Source organism: Anas acuta, chromosome 3, assembly GCF_963932015.1.
Source record: "Anas acuta chromosome 3, bAnaAcu1.1, whole genome shotgun sequence".
Lineage (NCBI taxonomy): Eukaryota > Metazoa > Chordata > Aves > Anseriformes > Anatidae > Anas > Anas acuta.
In genome coordinates this window covers 105,463,047-105,485,043 of record NC_088981.1, presented here as the reverse complement: position 1 = coordinate 105,485,043, position 21,997 = coordinate 105,463,047, and the positions used below count along the sequence as shown (strand labels likewise).

At 38.4% G+C, this 21,997-nt stretch overlaps 1 protein-coding gene across 3 annotated transcripts in view; it reads left to right on the top strand.

Moving 5' to 3' along the window:
• The first annotated feature begins 1,737 nt into the window (after positions 1-1,737).
• NBAS (NBAS subunit of NRZ tethering complex) overlaps positions 1,738-21,997 on the top strand; it is a 178,030-nt gene continuing 157,770 nt past the window's right edge. For all 3 annotated transcript variants that reach the window (XM_068678623.1, XM_068678621.1, XM_068678622.1), the window contains exons 1-10: positions 1,738-1,927; positions 7,196-7,250; positions 7,884-7,920; positions 9,444-9,521; positions 10,576-10,623; positions 11,759-11,802; positions 12,462-12,595; positions 13,353-13,486; positions 13,602-13,700; positions 21,772-21,910. In XM_068678623.1, coding sequence (XP_068534724.1) covers positions 1,775-1,927; positions 7,196-7,250; positions 7,884-7,920; positions 9,444-9,521; positions 10,576-10,623; positions 11,759-11,802; positions 12,462-12,595; positions 13,353-13,486; positions 13,602-13,700; positions 21,772-21,910 — 921 coding nt within the window. In that variant the 5' untranslated portion in view covers positions 1,738-1,774. The remainder of the gene's footprint in view (positions 1,928-7,195; positions 7,251-7,883; positions 7,921-9,443; positions 9,522-10,575; positions 10,624-11,758; positions 11,803-12,461; positions 12,596-13,352; positions 13,487-13,601; positions 13,701-21,771; positions 21,911-21,997) is intronic.

Below are 21,997 nucleotides of genomic sequence, written 5' to 3'. Positions count from 1 at the left end.
TTAGATTCCAAATTAAAAACTGCAGCTTGTACCATTACAACACAAAACAATGGTGCATTTGTCTACTACAAAACAATACGATATTTATCTACTTTGCACACGCTAAGTGGAAGGCAAATAATAAAATATTACCTACCATTTTCAATTGTGAGCATTCTTCTAAAGCAGTCCTCTGAAAAATATTTAGGGCAAATATTTTTTTAAAAAGAAAAATGAGGGCCTCTCTATGTAGTTCTCTTGACTACATGTGTTGCAATCTGATTACTTTTTTCATTTGGAGTTTTATTTCAGAACCTTTTTTTTTTTTTTTTTTTTTTTTTAATGTTCACTGAGCCCTGTTTATTGCTAATTTACAATGCAGAAAATGCGTTGCAGAGAAAAACACAACAGGCATTTTATATCATCTGTATCATGACAGCTTTTCCTTTTAACAATAATTCCTTTGAGAATATCTTAGTTTGATATGCTTCCTTTCTTTCGCTATTCCCTGTATGTTGATCGTAATTTTGCCTGGTTTTGGATACATGACAAATTGAATCATTTATAAAGACAAAGGTAGGAAAAAATCTACAAAAAGGTTACTAAACACCAGTTAAAACTAGAGTATGGGAGCAAAAATGGCAGCTTGTGATTTTATTTAAGTTTTAAGAAAGCTTTATGAAGTTGCAGGAAAGAGACTGAAGCCTTAGTTCTTTCACAGTAATTTATAAACATGTTCATCTTTATTTGCCTGAGATAGTGGAACTCTGTGAGTGCAAAAGAAGTTTCTGGGGCTAAAGTATTTAAGATAAGCTCTGTGTAACAGATTTCCGCGTTTATCATTAAAACCAGAGGAAATTTGTAAGAAATATATCGTTTTTGCTATTTTTTTTATTTGCTCATTTTTTGTTTGTTTATTTTTAATGTTCCGCAAGGGTATAATTAACCCATTTTGCCCTTGACTACATTCTTCATTTCTTCGTAGAATCATAGAATCGGTGGGGTTGGAAGGGACCTTAATGACTACTATGTTAAATCTCGCTATCAGATATTGGACAAGCAACACCAGGGTGCAGCCCCTGGTATTTTTCCTGGGGTTCCCTCTCTCTGCCTCAGAGAGAAGCACCTCTCCAGAGCCCCCTTTGCAGCAAAGGCTGCAGCAAGCCTGCTCTGGTGAGGCTGCATCTTGAGTACTGTGTTCAGTTTTGGGCCCGTCACTACAGGAAGGACATCGAGGTGCTCGAGGGTGTCCAGAGAAGGGCTATGAAGCTGGTGAAGGGCCTGGAACACAAGTCCTGTGAGGAGCGGCTGAGGGCACTGGGGTTGTTTGGTCTTGGAGAAGAGGAGGCTCAGGGGAGACCTCATTGCTCTCAACAGCTACCTGAAAGGAAGGTGTGGGGAGCTGGGGGTCGGCCTCTTCTCACAGGTAACTAGTGATAGGACTAGAGGGAATAGCCTCAAGTTGCATCAGGTGAGGTTCAGGTTGGAAATAAGGAGACATTTCTGCTCAGAAAGTGTGGTCAGGCATTAGAACAGGTTGCCAAGGAGGTGGTGGAGTCACCATCCCTGGGGGTGTTCAAGGAAAGGTTGGGCACGGCGCTTAGGGACATGGTTTAGTGGGTGACATTGGTGGTAGGGGGATGGTTGGACCAGGTGAACTTGGAGGTCTTTTCCAACCCTAACGATTCTGTGAAGGAGCTGAACTCCGCCCGCTCCGCGGAGCCGCCGGGCTCCAGCGGTTTGGGCTCCACCAGCCACCGTCGTCGCTCGGGTGCTGGGCGGGGCGCGGGCGAACATGGCCGCCGCCGCCGCTGCTGGCGGAGAAGGGGCGCGGAGGGCGGCGGGGATGGCGGCCGGCAGCGGGGCGGAGGAGGGCGGCGGGGAGGAGGAGAACGTGCTGTACGACCTGCTGCTCAACGCCGAGTGGCCTCCCGAAACGGAGGTGCAGGTGAGGTGGCCGCCGTGCGGCTGGGGGAGAGAAACCGGCCACGTCAGCGGGTGTGAGGAGGAGGAGGAGGAGGAGGAAGGCGGGCGGGCGGGCGCAGTAACGGGGCGAGCCCCCAGCTCCTGCCCCGTGCCCCCGTCGCGCTGCCCTGCCCGGCTTTCCGTGGCGCTTCGTTCCTGCCCTCCTCCTGTCATCCTCAGAAGGAGCTGTGCTGACAGCTGTGGAAGCAGTGCGGGTGGAAGTGGGACCGTTACTAAGGTCGCCTGGCACGAGGCAAATCGGTTCCTGTCTGGATTTGCAGGACAGAAGGGTTACGTCTGGGTTTTCAGTGATAAGTGAAGAGGGAGGTTTGCATCACTTTGTGTCTGCAAGGCACACAAATAAACGTCAAAGATTGAAAAATGGAAAACCATTACTTTATAAGTTTTAGTGGTTTGTTTCTTATTTTTTCCTCCATGGATCAGCGGAAAAGCTGAGATGTCCATTCATCTTCGCTGTTTTTTCTGTGGTGGGTTGACCTGAGCTGGATGCCACGTGCCCATCACACTGCTCCTTCTCCTCTGCAAGACATGGGGGAGACACTCCAATGTCAAATTAATAAGTTGACATAGGGGCAGGGATCTCTCTGACTAGTTGTCTCAGTGGGCAAAACAGACTTGCCTTGGGTAAAACTAGATTAATTCATTCACAGTTGATAACGGAGTAGAATAGAGAGAACTAAAAGCATTGTACTTCCACCCTCCTTCTCCCCAGGGTGAGCTTCAGTCTTAGCTCTTCTCGTTCTTTCCTCTGTCCCATGCAGGGCAGGGGAATGGGGACTGCAGTCAGTTTGTAATGCTTTGTCTGCAGCTCTGCTGCTCCTTGCTTCTCACACCCTTCCCCAGTGCAATGTGGCATTCCTCCCATGGGATGCAGTCCTTCATGAACTGCTCCAGCATGCCTCCTTTCCATAGGGTGCAGTCCTTCAGGATCAAACTGTTCTGGTGTGGCTCCTTTCCACAGGCAGCAGTTCCTGCCAGGAGCCTGCGTGGGCTCTCCATGGGCCGCAGCCTCCTCCAGGCCACATCTACCCACTCCACCGGGGGCTCTCCATGGGCTGCAGCACGGAGATCTGCTCCATGTGGGACCTATGAGCTGCAGGGGCACAGCCTGCTCCACCAGGGGCCTCTCCACAGGCCACAGTGGAGCTGCTGCTGTGTGCCTGGAGCACCTCTTGCCCTCCTTCTGCACTGACCTTGGGGTTTGCAGGGCTGCTTCTCTCACTCTTTGTCATTTGTCATTCTCTCAGCTTCAGTTGCACAGCATTTTATTATTATTATTATTTATTTTTTTTTTTCACCTTTCTTCAGTCTGCTTTCCGAGAGGCCCAACCAGCATTGCTCATTGGCTTGACTCTGGCCAACAGCAGGTTCCTTTTGTAGCTGGCTGCAGCTGGCTCTGATCTGACGTGGGGCAGCTGCTGGGCTTTGCTCACTGAGGTCACCCCTGCAGCCTCTGCCATCACCAAAACCATGCCATGTAAATCCAATATAAACTTGCTGAGCTAGACTGTATCTAACTCAACTGTTGTCTGATTTGGACATAGAAGTTGCAAGCAATGTGTTTTTTTCATTTTCTTGTATTAGACTTTCAAGTCCAGTGCAGATGTTAATGCATTTACCACAAAAAATATATTATCAAAGTATTTTAACAAGGTCTTATGTTTAATGGGAACCTCTGAACAGAGGAGATATAAAAACATTGCAGGTATTGACTGTATTTGTTCATAGCAAGTTACAATCTTCCACATACGTACTTATATGAGGGAACAAACTTTTTTTTGTGATGTTACGGTCTTATGGAGTAACACGTCATTTTTTAGGTGCTTGTGACTTGTACTTCATAACATTTGTTTCTTTAATCATGGTTTATTCATGTCGCTCAAAAAAAAGTCACAAAAGGATCTCTGCTGTATTTCTTGTAAACTGGTTAGGAATGAGTGAAGGAAAGTAGAAAGGGAAAGGAAGTTGAAAGCTGCATTGGGAAATCAAATTAGATTTATTTCTACGCAGTCATCTGGGATCCAAAGCAAGGCCTTAAACCAAACTTTTCTCTATTGATTTTGCTTTATTTTTCTGTTACCTCCTTTGGGGTAATTCATTTTTGATTGCGGAAATTCTGAGCTCTTCTAACTGTAATTACACCCACTGGAAGATTGATCCTGTGATGAAAGTGTAAAGTTCTGTTCAATACAGCAATAGATCTTGCATGGATTTTTTTTTTTTTTGTAAGTTGGAACCCCAAATTAGTTTTAATTTTAGTTCTTGTTGGTATTCTCATTTATCTGCATTGTATTTCCTGATAAGTTTTCTGGGGGAAATTAACAGACATTTGTAAAGAATGAGTGCAAGAAACTGACAATGCCCACAAAGAGACTGATATGGAAATTGAGCAACCTGTAATCAGTGTGATGATATGATTGTGTATAACTTGTTTCCTGGGAATCCAGCAATACCTAACAAGAATGAAAGGAATTATTGAGTAATTCATCACTGAAAACTGAATGAGACAGTGGTTCTGTGGGGGAGTTTGCAGCAGAGGACTCAAAGAATCATTTGAACCATAGAAGTACAGGTAGATGACTTTTTTACAGTAAACATGTTCTGTCTGTCTTCTTGGCTATATCACTTGATTTGGTGTTTTGGTGACAGTGAGGGAAAAAAAAATGTTTTGGCATTCTTTAAAATTCTTTATTTTTTTTTCCTTAAACTCAGCATGCTTACAACAAAATCTGAACCGAAGTAGATACCTTGTCCATAAGGAAGCTACTTGGATTTTATTTCGGAATTCTCTAGGAAAGGCAAACTTGTTCTTCCAGGCAGGAATTAATTAAAAAATAAATACATTTGACAGGGGAATGCATTTACAGATCTGGTAGCCGTTATTGTATCTGGGGTGATAGGACTTACTGCAAAATGTAAAATTTCAGTCTTCAGAGTGTAAGAGCAAATCAGCTTTGTGAAGGGTTAAGGTGTGTAGAATAATAATGCAGTTTAGTCTCAGGAGTGAGCACTAAGAATACTCAGGAGGAAAAAAATCTGGAGAGTATAGTAATATACATGTATATATAGCAATATCACAGCATCACAGAATTTCTAGGTTGGAAGAGACCTCAAGATCGAGTCCAACCTCTGACCTAACACTAACAAGTCCTCCACTAAACCATATCCCTAAGCTCTACGTCTAAACCTCTAGGAATGGTGACTCCACCACTTCCCTGGGCAGCCTGTTCCAGTGTCTAACAACCCTTTCGGTAAAGAAGTTCTTCCTAACATCCAACCTAAAACTCCCTTGGCGCAACTTAAGCCCATTCCCCCTCGTCCTGTCACCAGGCACATGGGAGAACAGGCCAACCCCCACCTCACTACAGCCTTCTTTGAGGTATCTGTAGAGAGCAATAAGGTCGCCCCTGACCCTCCTCTTCTCCAGGCTGAACAAACCCAGCTCCTTCAGCCGATCCTCGTAGGACTTGTTCTCCAGAACCCTCACCAGCTTCGTCGCCCTTCTCTGGACTTGCTCGAGCACCTCGATGTCCTTCTTGTAGCGAGGGGCCCAAAACTGAACACAGTACTTGAGGTGCGGCCTCACCAGAGCCGAGTACAGGGGGACGATCACCTCCCTAGACCTGATGGTCACACTGTTTCTGATACAAGCCAGGATGCTGTTGGCCTTCTTGGCCACCTGAGCACACTGCTGGCTCATATTCAGCCGACTATCAACCAATACTCCCAGGTCCTTCTCTGCCTGGCAGCTCTCCAACCACTCATCTCCCAGCCTGTAGCTCTGCTTGGGGTTATTGCGCCCCAGGTGCAGGACCTGGCACTTGGCCTTGTTGAACTTCGTACAGTTAATTATACAATATGTATAAGCAATATTTGGAAATGTTTTTCAAAAAAGCTTAATCAAAAAACCTTATCAGGCCCTGGTTTTTAAATTCCTTAGGAACAATTGCAATACCCCAAGGTACTATGATAGCTGTGACAAATAATTTGTAGTCTCACTTCTTTTACTTTAATGCATTGTTATTTACTGTTTGATCAACCTGAATTTTGGACAGTATCTATTAGTACATGTGTGTTGACTTCTCATATGCTGTGAGAAAGTGGCCTGATTATTTCAAACACTGTTTCTGGATTGCAAACTTTGCATAGAAAACTGCTAATATTTACTTCAGTATTTTAAATTCTGGAGCCCAAATATATTTTTATAATTATAAATTTATTTTTATATTTTTAAACATGCAAACACTCCTGAATTTTCATGTTAGTGTGTCCTTCAGTGCTTGCTGCCCTATAACTTGGAATAAGAGGTCTAAGTATCTTAGCTAATGATATGCTCTATGCATTATAAATTGAAGGGAAGAGGTAATTCATTCATTATCTACTTTAGTGCTCAGTTTGTGATGCTCTAATATTTTGAGTAGGAAAGTTTATTTTGTGCGTGATGTCTTCCTTATTTATTATCTTCTTTGTGTAATCTATTTCCCTAGCTTCTTGCTGGCTTCTAAAAACTTTGCCTGTTTTATAGCTAGGAATATACATACTATGTTTTGTGTTTAATTTTTCTGTGTTTGAAGAGAGCTTTTATTTATGCAGTAGTTTGGTCCTCCCACATATGAAAGTAGAGCAGGAGTGCTGGAAAGGCGGTACAAGGCTGTAGAGTAGATGCAGTGAATTGGATGGCTGTGGTAACCAGTACAAATTGGCATAAGTTTTACTTCAGTGGTCTCTTTTTTTAAAAAATATGTTTTTCTGGAACTTTCATAAGCAGTCTTTATGTAGCTTAGTTATATATTGGGATAGTATGTTGAACACCAATTGCTTTGACCTTTTTCTGGGGATTACAGTTCAATCTGGCATTTATTTGGCATAGAAAGAATGATTTGTAATACCTTACAGGAGGCAATGTCGGCAATGTCTTCTCTCTCTTTTTTTTTTTTTTTTTTTTTTTTACTACCCATAGACGAAAGCAAAGTTGAATCGATAGATAATTTGTAGTAAATTTTGTTTATTACAGGTCGGCACTTGCTGAATTTACTTGGTTCTATAGCCTGCTTTAGCTTATGTGGCTAAATAACTCAATAAAGTAGCGAGTAATTGAAAATATGTAAGGAACTTCTGGCTAGCAAGCAGCTTACATTCAGTCAGTGAATGCTGATTGGATACAGTATGGATGCTATACTTAAGCTAAAATGTGTATCATAGTGTTTGACCGTTATTGTTGTAATTGCAGCCAAGAGGCAACAGAAAACATGGTGCGTCGTTTATCATCACTAGAGCAATTACAGGTAAATATGACTTGTTTTTATGCTCAGGACTCATAAGAATCATGTGTAGATTGTTTGTAAAATTTACAGTTTCTGCTCTTTAGGGTGGCTAGTGTAATGGAAATAGAGCAGAAGATGTGTTTTTTGGAAAGAAGCTTTCTGATTATCCCTATTACTGTGTTATTTGTATTTCATTTTTGTGGGCTCTCTTGCCTCTTTTAGGTTATTGGGACAAAATAATAAAACATCTAAAAAGTTTGGAAGTCCTGTTGTATTTTGAAAAATGTGTTTTTCTGTGTATCAGTTCTTACAATTGGGCTATTTGCTATTTCGACAATTCTCTGAGGAAGCTTTATGATATTATGATCGTTGCCAATTCAGCTCTTGGTTTATGCATTAACTGAGTTGTGCTTTCCTTAGGCATTTCTCTTAGAAAAAATCAATACTCATCTCTGTTTTTTTTTTTTAGATTTGACATTTGCATTTACTTTAATATAAGGATTCATTGACCAAGTGTAGAGGCTTTTTCCTTGTGCAACATTTTGTTTCGTGAGAACTTCTAAAATTCTATGTAAACCTGAATTCTATGTATAGCTGAAGAGTGTTTTAAAACAGCTAGAGATTTAATTTTTGCTTGCTTATTAATTTTTGTAGGTCCTGCATTGTTTCTGCTTCGATATATCTGGTACAGGTAGGTTTGAAAATAATGTTTAATCTTTTTATTTGGTAATATTTTGATACCTTTTTTGATATAAAGTTATTGTTAATGACAGTAAAACTGAACACTGCTTAGAACACTGTCTTTTCATCAACTGAGGCTGAAACTACTTGAGTTACAGCTGAAGCCTATCTAGAAAAAAGAAGTAGTGTATGCTAGTTTAACTTTTTGGTTTTATAAGAAGACTAAGTAAACTAGCAGTTGGAACATCCTATTTCTCAAAACATTTGTTTTTCCTCTCCACTCCCAGTTGAGATACTGCAAGTGAAGCTGTTTTCTTTTAAGCCTCAACGACAGGTATGATGGCATGGCAGGGTTTGCTTCTATTGAGGTTATAATTTGTACTATTATTATTTTTTTTTAACAATTCAAGCTGTTGTATAAAATGCTGTGTAAGTAATTGTGATTCAGAAAAATGATCCCTGAAACATACTGGATAAATACAGTGTTCCTGGAGAATTTCATCTCTATGATTATACCACTCTGTTGATGCCCTGTGCATGTTTGAAGATATCAGTTCTCCCTTTTTAGAGGTATTCTGTTATTTTTAGGGTATGAAAATGGACTATGGTGTTGCTCACTGTGAAACAGTACTCTAGTTTAGGCCAGCAGTCATTGCTGTTTTCCCTATTTCTGGTGTTCTACTTTATTTTGTGCCTCATTTGTGTGTGTTTATGGGTTCCATGCCATCATACAAGCCTGGTTTTAAGGATTCAGTTGCAAACAGAATGAACTTACTTAATTTTCTATATACTGGTAGTCATACTGACGGTCTGTTTTCTAGCATTTAAAATTGATTCTAGCTGCCATTTTCATATATTTATAAAATACGGTCAGGAAGAAAGGAGAAAAAAACCAAACACAGATGAATATCAAACTCAGACCAGGTTACTTAGGGTCCAGCTAGGTATTCAAAATGTTTAAGGATGGAGATCCCAGAGCTTTTGGACAACTTCTTCCAGGGCACAACTGTATTTATGGTGAAGAATCCTTTTCCTTATGTCAGCTTGGAATCTCCTCTGTTTTAAACTCATCATCATTTCTTGTGCTCCTGCCATGCACCTCAGTGGCTCTCCATGGAACCTTGTAGGTTCCAGAGGGCTTTGGTTAGCTTTGTCTGAAGCCTTCATTTCTCCAGGCTACACTTCCCTCACCCTGTCCTTGTAGGGCGAGTGCTCCAGTCCCTGGACCATCTTGGTAGCACACCGGTTTATTGGTGTCCTTGCGGTAGGGTACCCCAAACTGACTGCTGACCAGAGTCTGAAGAATGATGAGTAAATAATCAGTTCCTTTAAAATGTGGCTATGATTCTGTTAATTCAAATGAAGATGTTTTTAACCTTTGCTATTAGCAGGGCGCATTACTGATTCACATTTAGTTGCTAAAACTTCCCAGGTGATTGGCTGTCTTAAAGCTAAGTCACCTGGCGTGTATATCTCAGGTACTGCTAGGTGTATGTTCTGATTTGGGCTAATATATATATATTTTTTTTTCAGCCCTGCAAAGTTTTCTCTGCCAAATGGACTTGTTCGTCTAGTTAATAAGCAGATAAACTGGCAGCTAGTACTTGCAAGGTAACCAGCTTACGTATTTATATGCTTTCAGTATTTGGTAATAGCGAATGTATTAATACTCTCTGCCCTGCCCACACTGATAGCAATGTTGAATTAATAATGTGCTAAAGTAATGTTACTCTTCTTGGTCAAGAGAACTACAGGAGGCATTCAGAGGTAGCTTTGGGAAAGAAAGGTCAGTCTTCAGGTGCTACCACAGCATTTCCCTTTTAAGGCATCTTTCATGCATGTCTGTATGTACTTTTAGCATTTTAGCAAAAGTAGCTTGCAGTGTAATCCTTCTGCTGGGATTGTATTCAGAACTTGAGTTTGATCAGCTAATGACCTGTAACTTACAGGATATGTAGTATAAATTGTTTATTTTAAAATCTGTGGAAAGTGACGTATACCCTCAAGCTGTCTGCTCTTGTTTCTTGAGGGAAGAAATAAGAATTCCAAGGCTAGAGACAGCTGTTCCAAAGTAATTTTAGCAGCATCATTGAAATCACTGGCCTTCAAAAGTAAGCATAAACATGTACAGAAACAATAAACTAAAATATTCCATACTACTTTCATATCACTAAATATGATCAGTGGCTTATCAAGAGTTCTGTATAGAAAGAGATGGTGATTCTGTGAGGGAAGTGATCCTTTTGATGTGTGACATGCCAGCTGCAATGTTGTATGTTAAGTACAAAGATGGGAGGCCTGCTGCTAAGGAGATGACCTGACTTACTGAAGTATGATGGCTGTGTATTCCAGATAAAGTGATACATAGTCTTGCTGTGGTATAAACCTATCCATAAACAACATCTGATTTTGACTTCCCCAGCAGTACGATTTTTAGACACTGCTTCTGTTTTCTTAGTGCTGCTGTTAAAGAATGTGACAGATATGTTTTGGTGACATGAGGGGACTTCTATTAAAACACTTTTTTTGTATAAAAATTGATATTTTATCTTTCATAACAAATTGGGACATTTATATTTAACCATGCAGAAAAGTGCATGGAGCTCTGATCCATATTCTGAAAGGACTGGATGAAGAACTGAATGCCTTTGTTTTCCTTTTTCAGCAATGGTAAACTGTTGGCAGTTGTGCAAGACCAATGTATAGAAATCAGGTAACTTATGATTATGTGTTGGTTCATAACCACAGTTGTAGAGTTATGAGAGAGTGTTTCTAGTGGCTTGTTAACCATAGTTTTAAATGTTTTTTTATTTGAAAATGCTAGATATATTCTGAAATTAATCTATGGGATAATCTTAAAATGTGTTCACTTAGAAAGCAAAAACCTTCTATTTCTTCTTAGGTCTTTCCCACTCACCATTTTAAAGACAACTCATACCCAAACAACAATTATAAATGCTATGGATAAATGTATATAAATACTTAGCTATATTTCCCTCCATGTTGGATGTGTTTATGCGTGTGTTTTTTTTTCCATTTTTTTAAGATGTGAAAGAAAAGCAAGGTCGTTCAAACTACTAAACTCCAATTCATGGTCTTTCTAACCTTTGCCTTTCCATTCCCCCTTAAAGTGAGAAGAAGTGAGAGAAGGAGCTAGTATTACACTTCTCTGTAGAATAGCTGGCATGTATAGTACTTCACCTTATTTTACAAGTGATATGAATTGCCATAAAGACTTGCATTTTCCTTTTTCCTTTTGTTCTCTAACAACAAGCTTTCCTTTGCCAGTTCAAGAACACATTTAGCAGTAGAACAGATCTTGATTGAGTATGTTTACTTGCTTCACAAAAATCCATTTGCTAGAAGGTCAGACCTTCCATTTATATGTAAAAGAAGCAAGTGTATGAAAATTGTTCAATCACAAGTGATGCGAACACCATAAATGTCAGCTTATAAACTATAGAATAAATCTTGTGTTTCAACTGTATTAATGTAACTATATTCTTACATTGTTTCTAAATTGTAACTTAGAGAATACTGACTAGTTTAAGGAAAAAAAAAAACTTACACAGCATTTCAGAACTTCAGCATGAATTTTGAACAACATTACTGCTAAATAGGGAATATTATTTTTTATGGGTTATATGGAGGGTTTCTAAAATACTATTGTTACCGAGACGAGCTGCCTAAGGGTGAAGGCTGATATCTGTCTTTTTGAACAAGTAGTCAAATACATTCAGGCTTTTGGATTGTGCGCTTAAAGTATTTTTATAGCTCTTAGTTTATTCTGGAAAATTGAATAAGTGAATGTGTGTCTGTAGTCTAAATCCATGTATCTTACTCTGCAGGTCTGCAAAAGATGACTTTGGATCCATAGTTGGAAAATGCCAAGGTAATGTTGCAACCTTTATACAGTTTATGCAGTTGATGTGGTTGTTGTTATTTATTCATGTGTTGCTAAGTGCTGGTACTGGTTTATTAACTTCTTAAAAGTATTGTGAGTAGTCTCTTAATATTTTTGCTATGTGATTAGCTCCATTTTTCCCCCCACTGATTCTTTTCACATTGATTAACATACAGAACCTGAAATGAAGTGATAGTGAAATGAATGGATTTTGAAGGCATAGTGGATGTTGGAGTCTTTCTTTTTCATGTTCATTTTTGTTTTCTTTTTAGAAGGTAATTTTATAACGATGACAGGAATTATGCAATTGTTGATGCAGATGTCTTTTTTATAATTTTGTTTAAGGGATTATAGTTCTCTTTTTCTCCTTATCTCTACTTCTTGACGTGGCAAATACTATTTTCAAAAGTAAGTAGATGAATGATAGTCTGTTGGGCAGTGACCATCTGTAGAAGTAGAGGTTCCAAACCATGAAAGTTACTCTGTACAAATCAGTTTAAAGCTCACTTAAATTCTTATGTGCTGTTTTTTAAACACTGTATGAGTTGGAGGTCATCAGATGGTCCAACATTTGTTGTGACTCAGACTGTGGCCACTGACGGGTGAAAGACACTTTTTTTTCTAAAGAATGTTTTCCTTTTCTGTAGTGCCAAAAGATTTTAACCCGCAGTGGAGACGAGTGGCGTGGAGCCATGACTGTACGTTACTTGCTTATGCTGAGAGCACTGGAACTGTGAGAGTTTTTGACCTAATGGGTAGTGAGCTTTTGGTCATTTCACCGGTAAGTGCTGTCTTCGATTCAATTTGTACAAATATTCTTTTTTTGTAAGGATAAAGGGTAATTACGTATTTTTTTTTAATCATGGCAAACTTTGGTATTAAGGCTTACAATATGAATACCATGCATGGATATGCTATCAAGGGTTTATCATACGACGGTTATATTAAAGTTAACTAAGTTCAAGTCATTTGTACCATATGCAAGCATATCCTTTGTGCTGTTATATTTAGTCAGTGTCTTCATCTTGTCTTGGTCAGAATTGTGGTAGATGAGCAGGTACATCAGAATGTCGAAGTATAGAATCTTCTACTTGGTATGTGTGCAAATGGTTATTGTTTGTAGTAGTAGATTAAAAATCTGCAGTTCATGGGCAGATTTTGTTATAAATCAAGGAAATATTGCTAACTGAGCAACATGAGATTTTTTTCATTGGTAGGTATGAGAACATGTTGTGCCAGGCAAACTGCAATTGCATGTTCTGTTTTCTGTATACAAAGGTTGTATTAAGCTAATTTGTGAGGGGTTTCAAGTCTATTTCCTTAGCATATTGTCTTTGTGGACTTTTAATAGGCTTTCTTTAAGATCAAGATCAAAGGAGTATATTTTGTTACTATTATAAACTATGAAACTTCAGTTTTTAAAAACATTTTCATAAAAATAATAAATGGAATTTCTTAAAAGAAATCAAGGTATTCTTTTTTTTTCTTTTCTTTTTTTCCCTGCCTTTCTCTCTCAATGTCTGCATTCTTGAGTAAAGACAGCAAGTTTCCCGGGAGATCTGAGTTATGCTGTTGCTGGATTAATCTTTCTAGAATACAAAGCAAGTGCCCAGTGGTCAGCTGAATTACTTGTTGTTAATTATCGTGGAGAGCTGAGAAGTTATCTTGTAAGGTAAGCACAAGTTTTTGTCTTACTTTGAGAAACTAACATGAACTTTAAAGGAAATCTTTTCCACTCTTTAAAGAAAATAAATCTAATTTATTTATTTTTTTATACCCATACTTAGTGTTGGAACAAATCAAAGCTTCCAAGAAAGTCACAGTTTCAGCTTTAGTAGCCATTATGCACATGGAATAACTACTGTCATTTACCATCCTGGTCACAGGTAAGTGTTTTGTTTACTACCTGCCAATAATATTGAAATGATGAACAGAAGTGGTAAAATAAACCATAAAGTGTGTTGAATATGTTTAAAAAGGAGGGGAGGATGTACTTATTTTAATCTTGGTATTTAATAAATTAGCAAAAACAAGTCACATGTGGCTATATCTGTGAAAGAAGGCCTAGTTGGTGGTGTCGCTTTACTAATAATGAGTAAAGATACTGAGGGAAATTCAGCTTCTTGAATGAGACAATTGGTACACTCAAACACTAGAACAAATAACAGCTAGCACACTTGTGAACACCAGAAGAGTTCCTTATGGACATGTATATCCTGTGAATAGGGTATCATGTCTTTAGTATTAAAAAGTCTTCACTAGGATTAAGGTCTAAGTAGATTTTATTGCCTCTAGAAATGAAATTAAAAGAAAGCTTTTCTTTTTGCATAACTTATTAGAGTTGCTGTTTTTCTTAAGTTGGATTATTATTATTTTTTTTTGCCTCAAGCTATGGTACTTGTTGGCTATTTGACTAATTTTTCTTTAAGAGTTCTTTAAGTTTCTTTAAGTTCTTTAAGAGAAGTGTTTTTATTTTTCTTGTACTATCAAGTGCATTAACTTGAGATGACTAACTTTCCTTTGTAACAAACACAGGACTTGATCTTAATTTATTTGAAATAAACATTTATTTTCTGTTTATTTGCAGTTAATACTGATACAGATGAGAGGGAGATGTGATGGTCACGGGCATTTAGTCATGTGGTATACCTTAATTTCAGTAATTTTTTTTTTTTTTTGGAAGGTCTATTCTTAGCAAGTGTGCTGGAGAGTACCTTAAGCACTCTTTCAGAAAGGCTTGTTCTGTGCTTCTTCAATGAAACTGTAGGTATAGAGAAAACAAATGGGAACACGTCAGAGGTATTTGTCTTGGCAGCCTGGGTCAGTTTATCTGTATATTTTTGATTCTTCAATAACACATGATTTTTATTTTTCAAATGCAACTCTTACCTTTAAGTGCTGTATTTGATAAATACAGAAAATTGTTTGCTTGTTGCATCATTTACTGTCTGAGTATGTTGCATTAGCAGCTTTTTTAGAATGTCAGAAATAGCTTCAAAAGACGTTTCTTAATTTGATGTGTTTAAGGGCTGATTGTAGTTTGCTGCTTTTTTTCTTCTCTCTGGATTTGATTTGTGGACTTGTCTGGTTCACTTTTCCCTACTGTTCTGACTGGAACTGCCAGGGTTTCGTATTTGGAGTTGTCTTGTGTTGCTTTTTCCTTAAGTAGTAACATGTTGGGCACAGATACCAGATTTGAAAGGTGGACTGATTGGCTACATGGTCTTGCAGCAGATGTGGTTGGAATAGGTCCCGGTTAGCCAATTCCTTCTGTTGAAAATGTATCTGCCATTTTTGTATCTACTGATTATATGGCAAGATAAACTTGGCAACTTACTCTTTGATTTCTTTTAAATTGTGAGAACTCCCTTTCTAGATATAGCTACTAGGATTAAATTTGTCAGCACACTTCACTACATTGATTTAAACTAAAATTCAGTTTGGATCTAGAATACTAGAAGAAACTCTCTGTTAGAAACTTGTTCTCATCCTTCAATATTAAGTGAGATAGCTATCTTAAGGAAAAACTGGTTGTTGATGAGAACTAATGTTCTCCTAACTTATACTGAAAATTAAACTCTCAAAGTAATGGTTTCCTCTTTCTAACTGCTTAATATTTAATTAGTAATTCCCCTATTACTATTACAATTAGTAATTTAGTAACTCAGTATACTAAATCTAGAGTTTTGAAATAGGAAGTCTGGATGACAGAGCTTTGATAACACTCTGACCAGGCAGCAGAAACAATTAATTCTTTCCTTTGATCACACCAGGGTTCTTGAAACTTGCTTCCAAATCTGTCTTTTCTGTTCCTAATATTAGGAAGGAAGTAGATTGATTCTAACAGTGCAGTTGCAAAGAATAGTTGTTAATATTCAAACTAGGGTCAAATAATTATTCTGATTGTTTTTATATGTGGATGTGCTTGCATTTGATTTTGTGTGTGTCTGGGCAAATGATATTAGAACAGTTAAACTGTTAAAATAGATGAGCCCATCAACAAGTAAATAGCTGAAATAGAAAATCAGCTGAGGTAGTCTGGACGTTGCTTTGTGTGTGCTAATGACAACTTCTTGCCAGAAAAGTACGTGTATATAGTAGGGAGGAAAAAAAAGACTTGAAGTTTTGTGTTAGTTCTTTCATTTCCCCTCCAACTAATACTTTTTGTTTTCCCACTATTCCTTTATGATTGCAGGTTTACATTTTAAAATCTTATTAGTATGAAGTAAGAGCATCATTGTCTCCTGTTCTTTTGTGCTTGTAACAGTTTATTCGGAATATTAGTAATTAAAATTAATTTATGGAAGCTTATGGTCAACGTATTCTTTTGCCAATATTCTAAATTTTCTATCATGGGAAATGCCCCTTCCTGATGTGAAAATATGTGGTCATATCTGCTGCTAAAGCAATAAGTTTCTGTAATGTATGTGTACTGCACACTCAGCAATTACTTGTTTTTAGCAGGAAATACTATGACCCATAAAAATAAAAATCACATAGAGTCCTCTGTGATTGTATTATCTCCCGGTAGGTGTAATTAGTTGACTTGCTTAATAAAGTTGAAAATTGATACTTTAAAGAACTGACATTAGAAACCTGTACATTCATGAGCAGAATCACTTGTTGAAATTAAGCTGTTGTTTTGTCTGAAAAACAGGAGTTGGAGGGAGGCAGTTGTCTTAAATTGTGTGTTGAAGAAAATTTTAGATACATATGAATCCTTCGAAGTTTCCATTTTCAGTAGCGTGAACTTGATTATTTAAGCTCAAATGTGGCTTTTTTTTTTTGCATTTCATTTAGTTTCAGATCTGTAAAACTGCACTATATAGCTTGTAGGCCTTGACTTACCACACTATTGCTATGTATTTGCCAGTTACCTACTAAACCGCAATAAAATAGCAATCAAGAACTTAATGTATCTAACTTGTTTTAAAAAAAAGATGTAAGCATATGATAATTGCAAAGAAAATCTTTCAGTAGGGAATGTATCCGAATCTGTAGGAAAACATGAAATGGTAGCTTTGGGGAAAAAGTATAATCTTGAGTTTTACTGCTGTTGGAAAAAAATCTTAATTTAGAAGCTCAAGTGCTTGTGTTTCCATGCATTCCAGCTTTCATCTGTGATGGAATTTATCAACTTCAGTTGATAAAACTTAAATGTTTGCTTCAGTGTGAGCTCTCTGTAGGCTCTAATGGAAGTTTCAACACCTCACTTATTTTGTGTACTTTAATCTGGAGCTGACTGCCTTATTTCAGGGTTATCTGCAGTTGCTTCAGAAGGAGTCTGATGTTAGAGCCTAAAATGTGTGATGGCTTTGGGAGATGAAGGTTTTAGATTCACTTGAAATCTTGCTTGTTATCGTACCAGAATTGATGTGTGAAAAATTGTGTAGAAGTCTCAAGGTTTATTTTTGGATACTTTAATTGAGCTTGCTGTCCTTGAGACCAGTAGTATACTAATTATCTTTAGCCCAACTTTATAGAACCCTTGAAAACAGAATATAATTGAGATACTGCAGGGGCAGCCAGCTTTTTGAGACTGAAAGGAACCTCTAGAAATCATCTAGCCCATTGCCCTTCCAGCAGGGTCAACCAGAGCAGTTTGCTTGGAGCCATGCTTCCCACACTACTTCTCCTCAAGATATCTATACATATTCATAGGATCTACCCTCAGACCTCTCTTCATCAGGTTGAGCAGTCCTAGCTCTCTGTCTTTCCTAGTATGGTGGTGCTCCAAGACCTTCATCTTCATGGCCCTTTGCTGGATTTGCTCCACCATTATGTTTCAGTCTTCTGTACAGGAGGGCCCAGAGCTGGATGCAGCAATCCAGATGATTCACCTGTGCTGAGAAGACTGTAAGGATGACATCCAGTTCATACTGGTGTGTATGTGGTTATTACTTCCCTTCTGTGCTTTCTGTTGTTGAACTTTGTGAGGTTCCTACTGGTCCATCTCTCCAGCGTGTTGTGGTCCCTCTGAATGACAACACAATATTCCATTTCATCAATCCCTTACTCAGTTTTGTATCATCTGCAAACTTTGCCTCACGGTTCATCTCATTAATGAAGCTGTTAAATGGTATTGGCCCCAGTATGAACCTCTGGGGTACACCAGTAGTGACTGGCCTCCAGCTGGGCTTGGAGCTGTGAGGTACTCCCAGTCCCTCATCTGCTGCAAGGTTGCTGAACCTAATCTGCAGCTGCAGATCTTCAGGTGAAGCAGGATCCTCTGTTGGTGCCAGAAGTTGCTAGCTTTCCAGCCTCTTCTGTTAGGGGAAGTCTCCGTTTCCCAGTCTGATAAACACAGGGTATGCCTCCCCCCACTTAAGTACGTCTGGGAGTTGGGGATACTCCTGTATCCTCAAAGCAGAGTCTCAAAGGATCCAGCCAGTCGTCTTTTCTGGTCATCTCTGATGCTGTAGCAGCCTGCTGCCTTCTTTCTGCAGCACCTTTTGCCTTCTGAGACAGACCATCACCAAGCACAGACCTTCTGAGGCAAGGATCACCTGCTGTCCATGCCCCAACCTCTGGAAGAGGCCTCTGTCTGAGACCTACAGGCCTGTCTGCATCGCCCTGAGGGAGCATGGTCTGAGGCAAGGTGGGTGCTGGGACTGTGCCCTGGGCTTCATCACCACAGTTGCTGAAAACATGTACAAGGAGTTTCTGGCCCCTCTTTTCCACAAACTGCTGCACAAGTCACTGCAGCATCTGTTGGCTGTTTGCTAGTTGTGGTGCATACACAGGCCTTTTTCTAGCACTTACTGAAAAGGTTCCTGACCCTCCCTAGTCAGGAGACAGCTGGAACAAAAGTTCAAAGCACTCTTTGATCAGGAGCAGATGTTAGAACTTGTTGAAAGCTGCTAGAGTTTGCTAAAAGTGAGGCCCCTTATGGTGCCTGACATCACTGGAAAGAGCCACTTATGAAGTTCTTTAAAGATTTCCCAGGAGTTGTCTGGTGATCCCATAAGTACGTAGAAGATTGGGGGGGGGTGTCTAGAAATGGAGCACAGAAACTGCTGCACGCTTGCTATGCTGTATGCAGAAAGCATCTGCAAGAATAAAAATTAACACAGATCTTACAGTATTAAGTACTAAAGGATTTTGCATTGATCCTTATGTCAATATCAGCATGGTAGATAAAACTTCCCCTTCCAGAGAGTTACTAGTAAGTGTCATTTATTAAATTAACGTTACTTTGTGGCCCATATGGAGTCACATAAACCTACAGCTGGTATTGTGTGATTTAAGAACACAAATACTTGTCTAGGAAAAAATATCTTCTCATTTTGGGGAGGGTGGATGTTGGGGGAATTGTTGGCACAGTATTTTCTTCAGACTGAGACTAACTTTAAAAAACAAAACAAAACAAACAAAAAAATTCCTCTTGTTGCTATTCCCAGGCTACCTGTCAACTTGTGTTATTTTGGAGTCATCTCCTGTCTAGTGCTGAAAAAATAATTGGTAAACAAGGCTGGATCTTTGCTGAGGCTCTCAGGAGTACCTTTCATTTTCTTTTGATACCAGTTGTGTTATTCATCATAATAGTTTCTGCCCCCGCTGTTGCATTTTGCTCTCTGAAAAGCTTTTTAAAATTTTAAGTACGTGCTGCCATGATGAATTTCTCTGCAGTCCTGGGAGAAGGCTTTTTGTCTTGAGGCTTTGTGTTTTGTGTATGTCTAAACTGATATGACATCTTCATTCCAGCTGTCATTGAGTTTCATTTATCCTAAAAGATACTTCTGAATTATAAATATGTTGCACTGTATATGACAGTTTTTTCCAAAATTTCTTTGAAAAGATTTATCTTGATGGAGTTTTTGAGAGCTAGTTCAGGCAGTTTTGGCGTTACTGTTGTCACTGCTATTGACAACTCTTCTCTTGGTCTTTGTGCTACTGTTTGTCTCTGAGTCAACTCTAGCACAGTGCCGTCAATTGTAATTGAATTTTAGTCACTACTGCTGTTGAAATTTTTAACATGTTACAATGGAAGTTGGAACTTAGAGAAGAATGTAAATGCCTATGGATGGACAAGACTACAGAAAAATTAATCTTCCAGAGGATTATGCCTGCTGTCTTTTGGTTATTAGGTGTTGACAACTGTGTTGTGGTGATCTCATGAAGTTTGTGTTTACTGATTGATTTTTTTTTTTTATAAATTCATAATAGTCAAGTTGTGAAAGAGAGAGAGATGAAAATTGCTTGCAGTGATTTTTGCACTTCATGCATAATTATCTGTGTAACACTGATTTTTGCCAGTATCTTTCAGAGCTGTCAGATGTAATTTTGTCTTTACTGATGCTAGACTGTGTGCTCAGATGTGAATATCCAGATATGCTTATTCATGGTCATCTAGAATGGCCATGGCATCATGCACAATAGGGTAGATCGAGTCTCTCCTCCTAAAACTTAAAGCTGTTAGGAGGAGTTCGATGTGGTGTGCCATGTCTCAGCGTCTTAGTCAAAAGATTTATTTATTTATATAGATTTTGTATTTATGTGCTGTAAGGTATTTGGAAACTTCTTTCTTCCTTACTTTTTAACCGCTGTTCTTCAGAACTACGTGACTAAAAGATGGCTTTTGTACAAGTTGGGGACAGTTCTTACATTCCTTAATCAGTGGCAGTGTGTCAAGCTTCAGTGATAAAGTGGTGGGAAGCATGGGAAAGTTACAGTAGGGAAACACAGGGGAGAAGGGAAACAAAATATGTGCAGAAGAAAAATGAATGGATTATTAAGTGTATGACATTTAATCTGTGATTTCTTTCTCTTTTCTAAGGTCACTTTTCCCCAGTAATCAGTTTTAGTCCACTAGAAATACTCAGCTCATATTGTATTAAATCAATACCCATTCTGAGGAGTGTGTTATGAAGAGATTTATTTAAATTTTGTGTCCAGTCATAAAGAGGGCTTCTTCACTTCTATTCTAGATATTACTCAGTTGTCTGGGTAGCTAAAACTTGTTAAGATGTTTTCGTACAGTAATGTTAAATAAATTACTGTTAGTTATGTAGGTATAGCAGACGTTTTTGTTAGTGAGATACATCAATGAAAAATCTTTTTTTTTTTTTTTTTTGAAATACAGTCAAATGGCAGATGACTGCTATATGAGCTTCCACCGCTAGGTGGTAGAATGTTTCAATATTAATACGAACTTTGAAAATAGATAAATGTTCTCTGGGTTCAACTTCAGACTTCGATCTATGCCTTTTTTTGCAGATATTTTACTTTTTGATGGGTTTTTCACTAAAATGGTGCTTCCAAATAAATGTAGACTTCCGTTCTCAGAGTTTTAATCAAAGTGATCATAAGTTAATGCTAAAACTGCCTGTTAATAAGGTCAAAGGGCTCCAAGGGAAAATGTTTTGATACATTTTGGTGGTAATCAACAATAGTATTGAGTGTGCCTCTTTTTTTGGTAAATAGAATCTAGTGTGTGTAATGGAATTACTCTGTGCATATTATAACTGATAGTGTGGCTTTAGAAAACAAAATTGAAAAATCTGTTCCTGCTTTGATCTTCAGTTAAAGGAGAAATATCTTCTGTACCACTTATTAGGTTTCCATTTATTCATGCTTCAACAGAATGACCAGAACTGTTCATAAGCTTAAGTTGTAATTTTTATTGCTCTTTGAGAGTTGGGGAGAATCTCAGGTTTGTAGCCAGATACATTTTATTTAAAATGTTGGGAGTTGTGCCTTATTTGGAAAGCCGAAGATTATGGGGATAAATGCCACAAATAAGTGTTAATCAAAAAATATTTAAATCTTTTTGGCTGTGAATGAACAGCCTGATGTTTAAAGCTTACTGGCACTGTTAGTTGCTGTAATGTCCTGAAAGTTTTTTTCATTACTACAGGCAAACTGCGGTAGTTCTGACTTAAAATTAAAAAGCAACAACAACAACACATTTGTGTGTCAATATATGAAACCAATAATGTGCCTTTGTATATTTTATAGACTTTTGCTTGTAGGAGGCTGTGAAACAGATGAAGATGGAGTATCTAAAGCAACCGGTTGTGGGATATCTGCTTGGAGAGTTCTATCAGGATCTCCCCATTATAAACAAGTCACTAGTTACGAAGATGACATTAGAACAGTAAGTATATTTTCTCATTTTGTTGGATGATTATTAGCAGAATCATCTAATGAAAAGTTCTGTATGCATCTTCTTGAACTGTAAAAA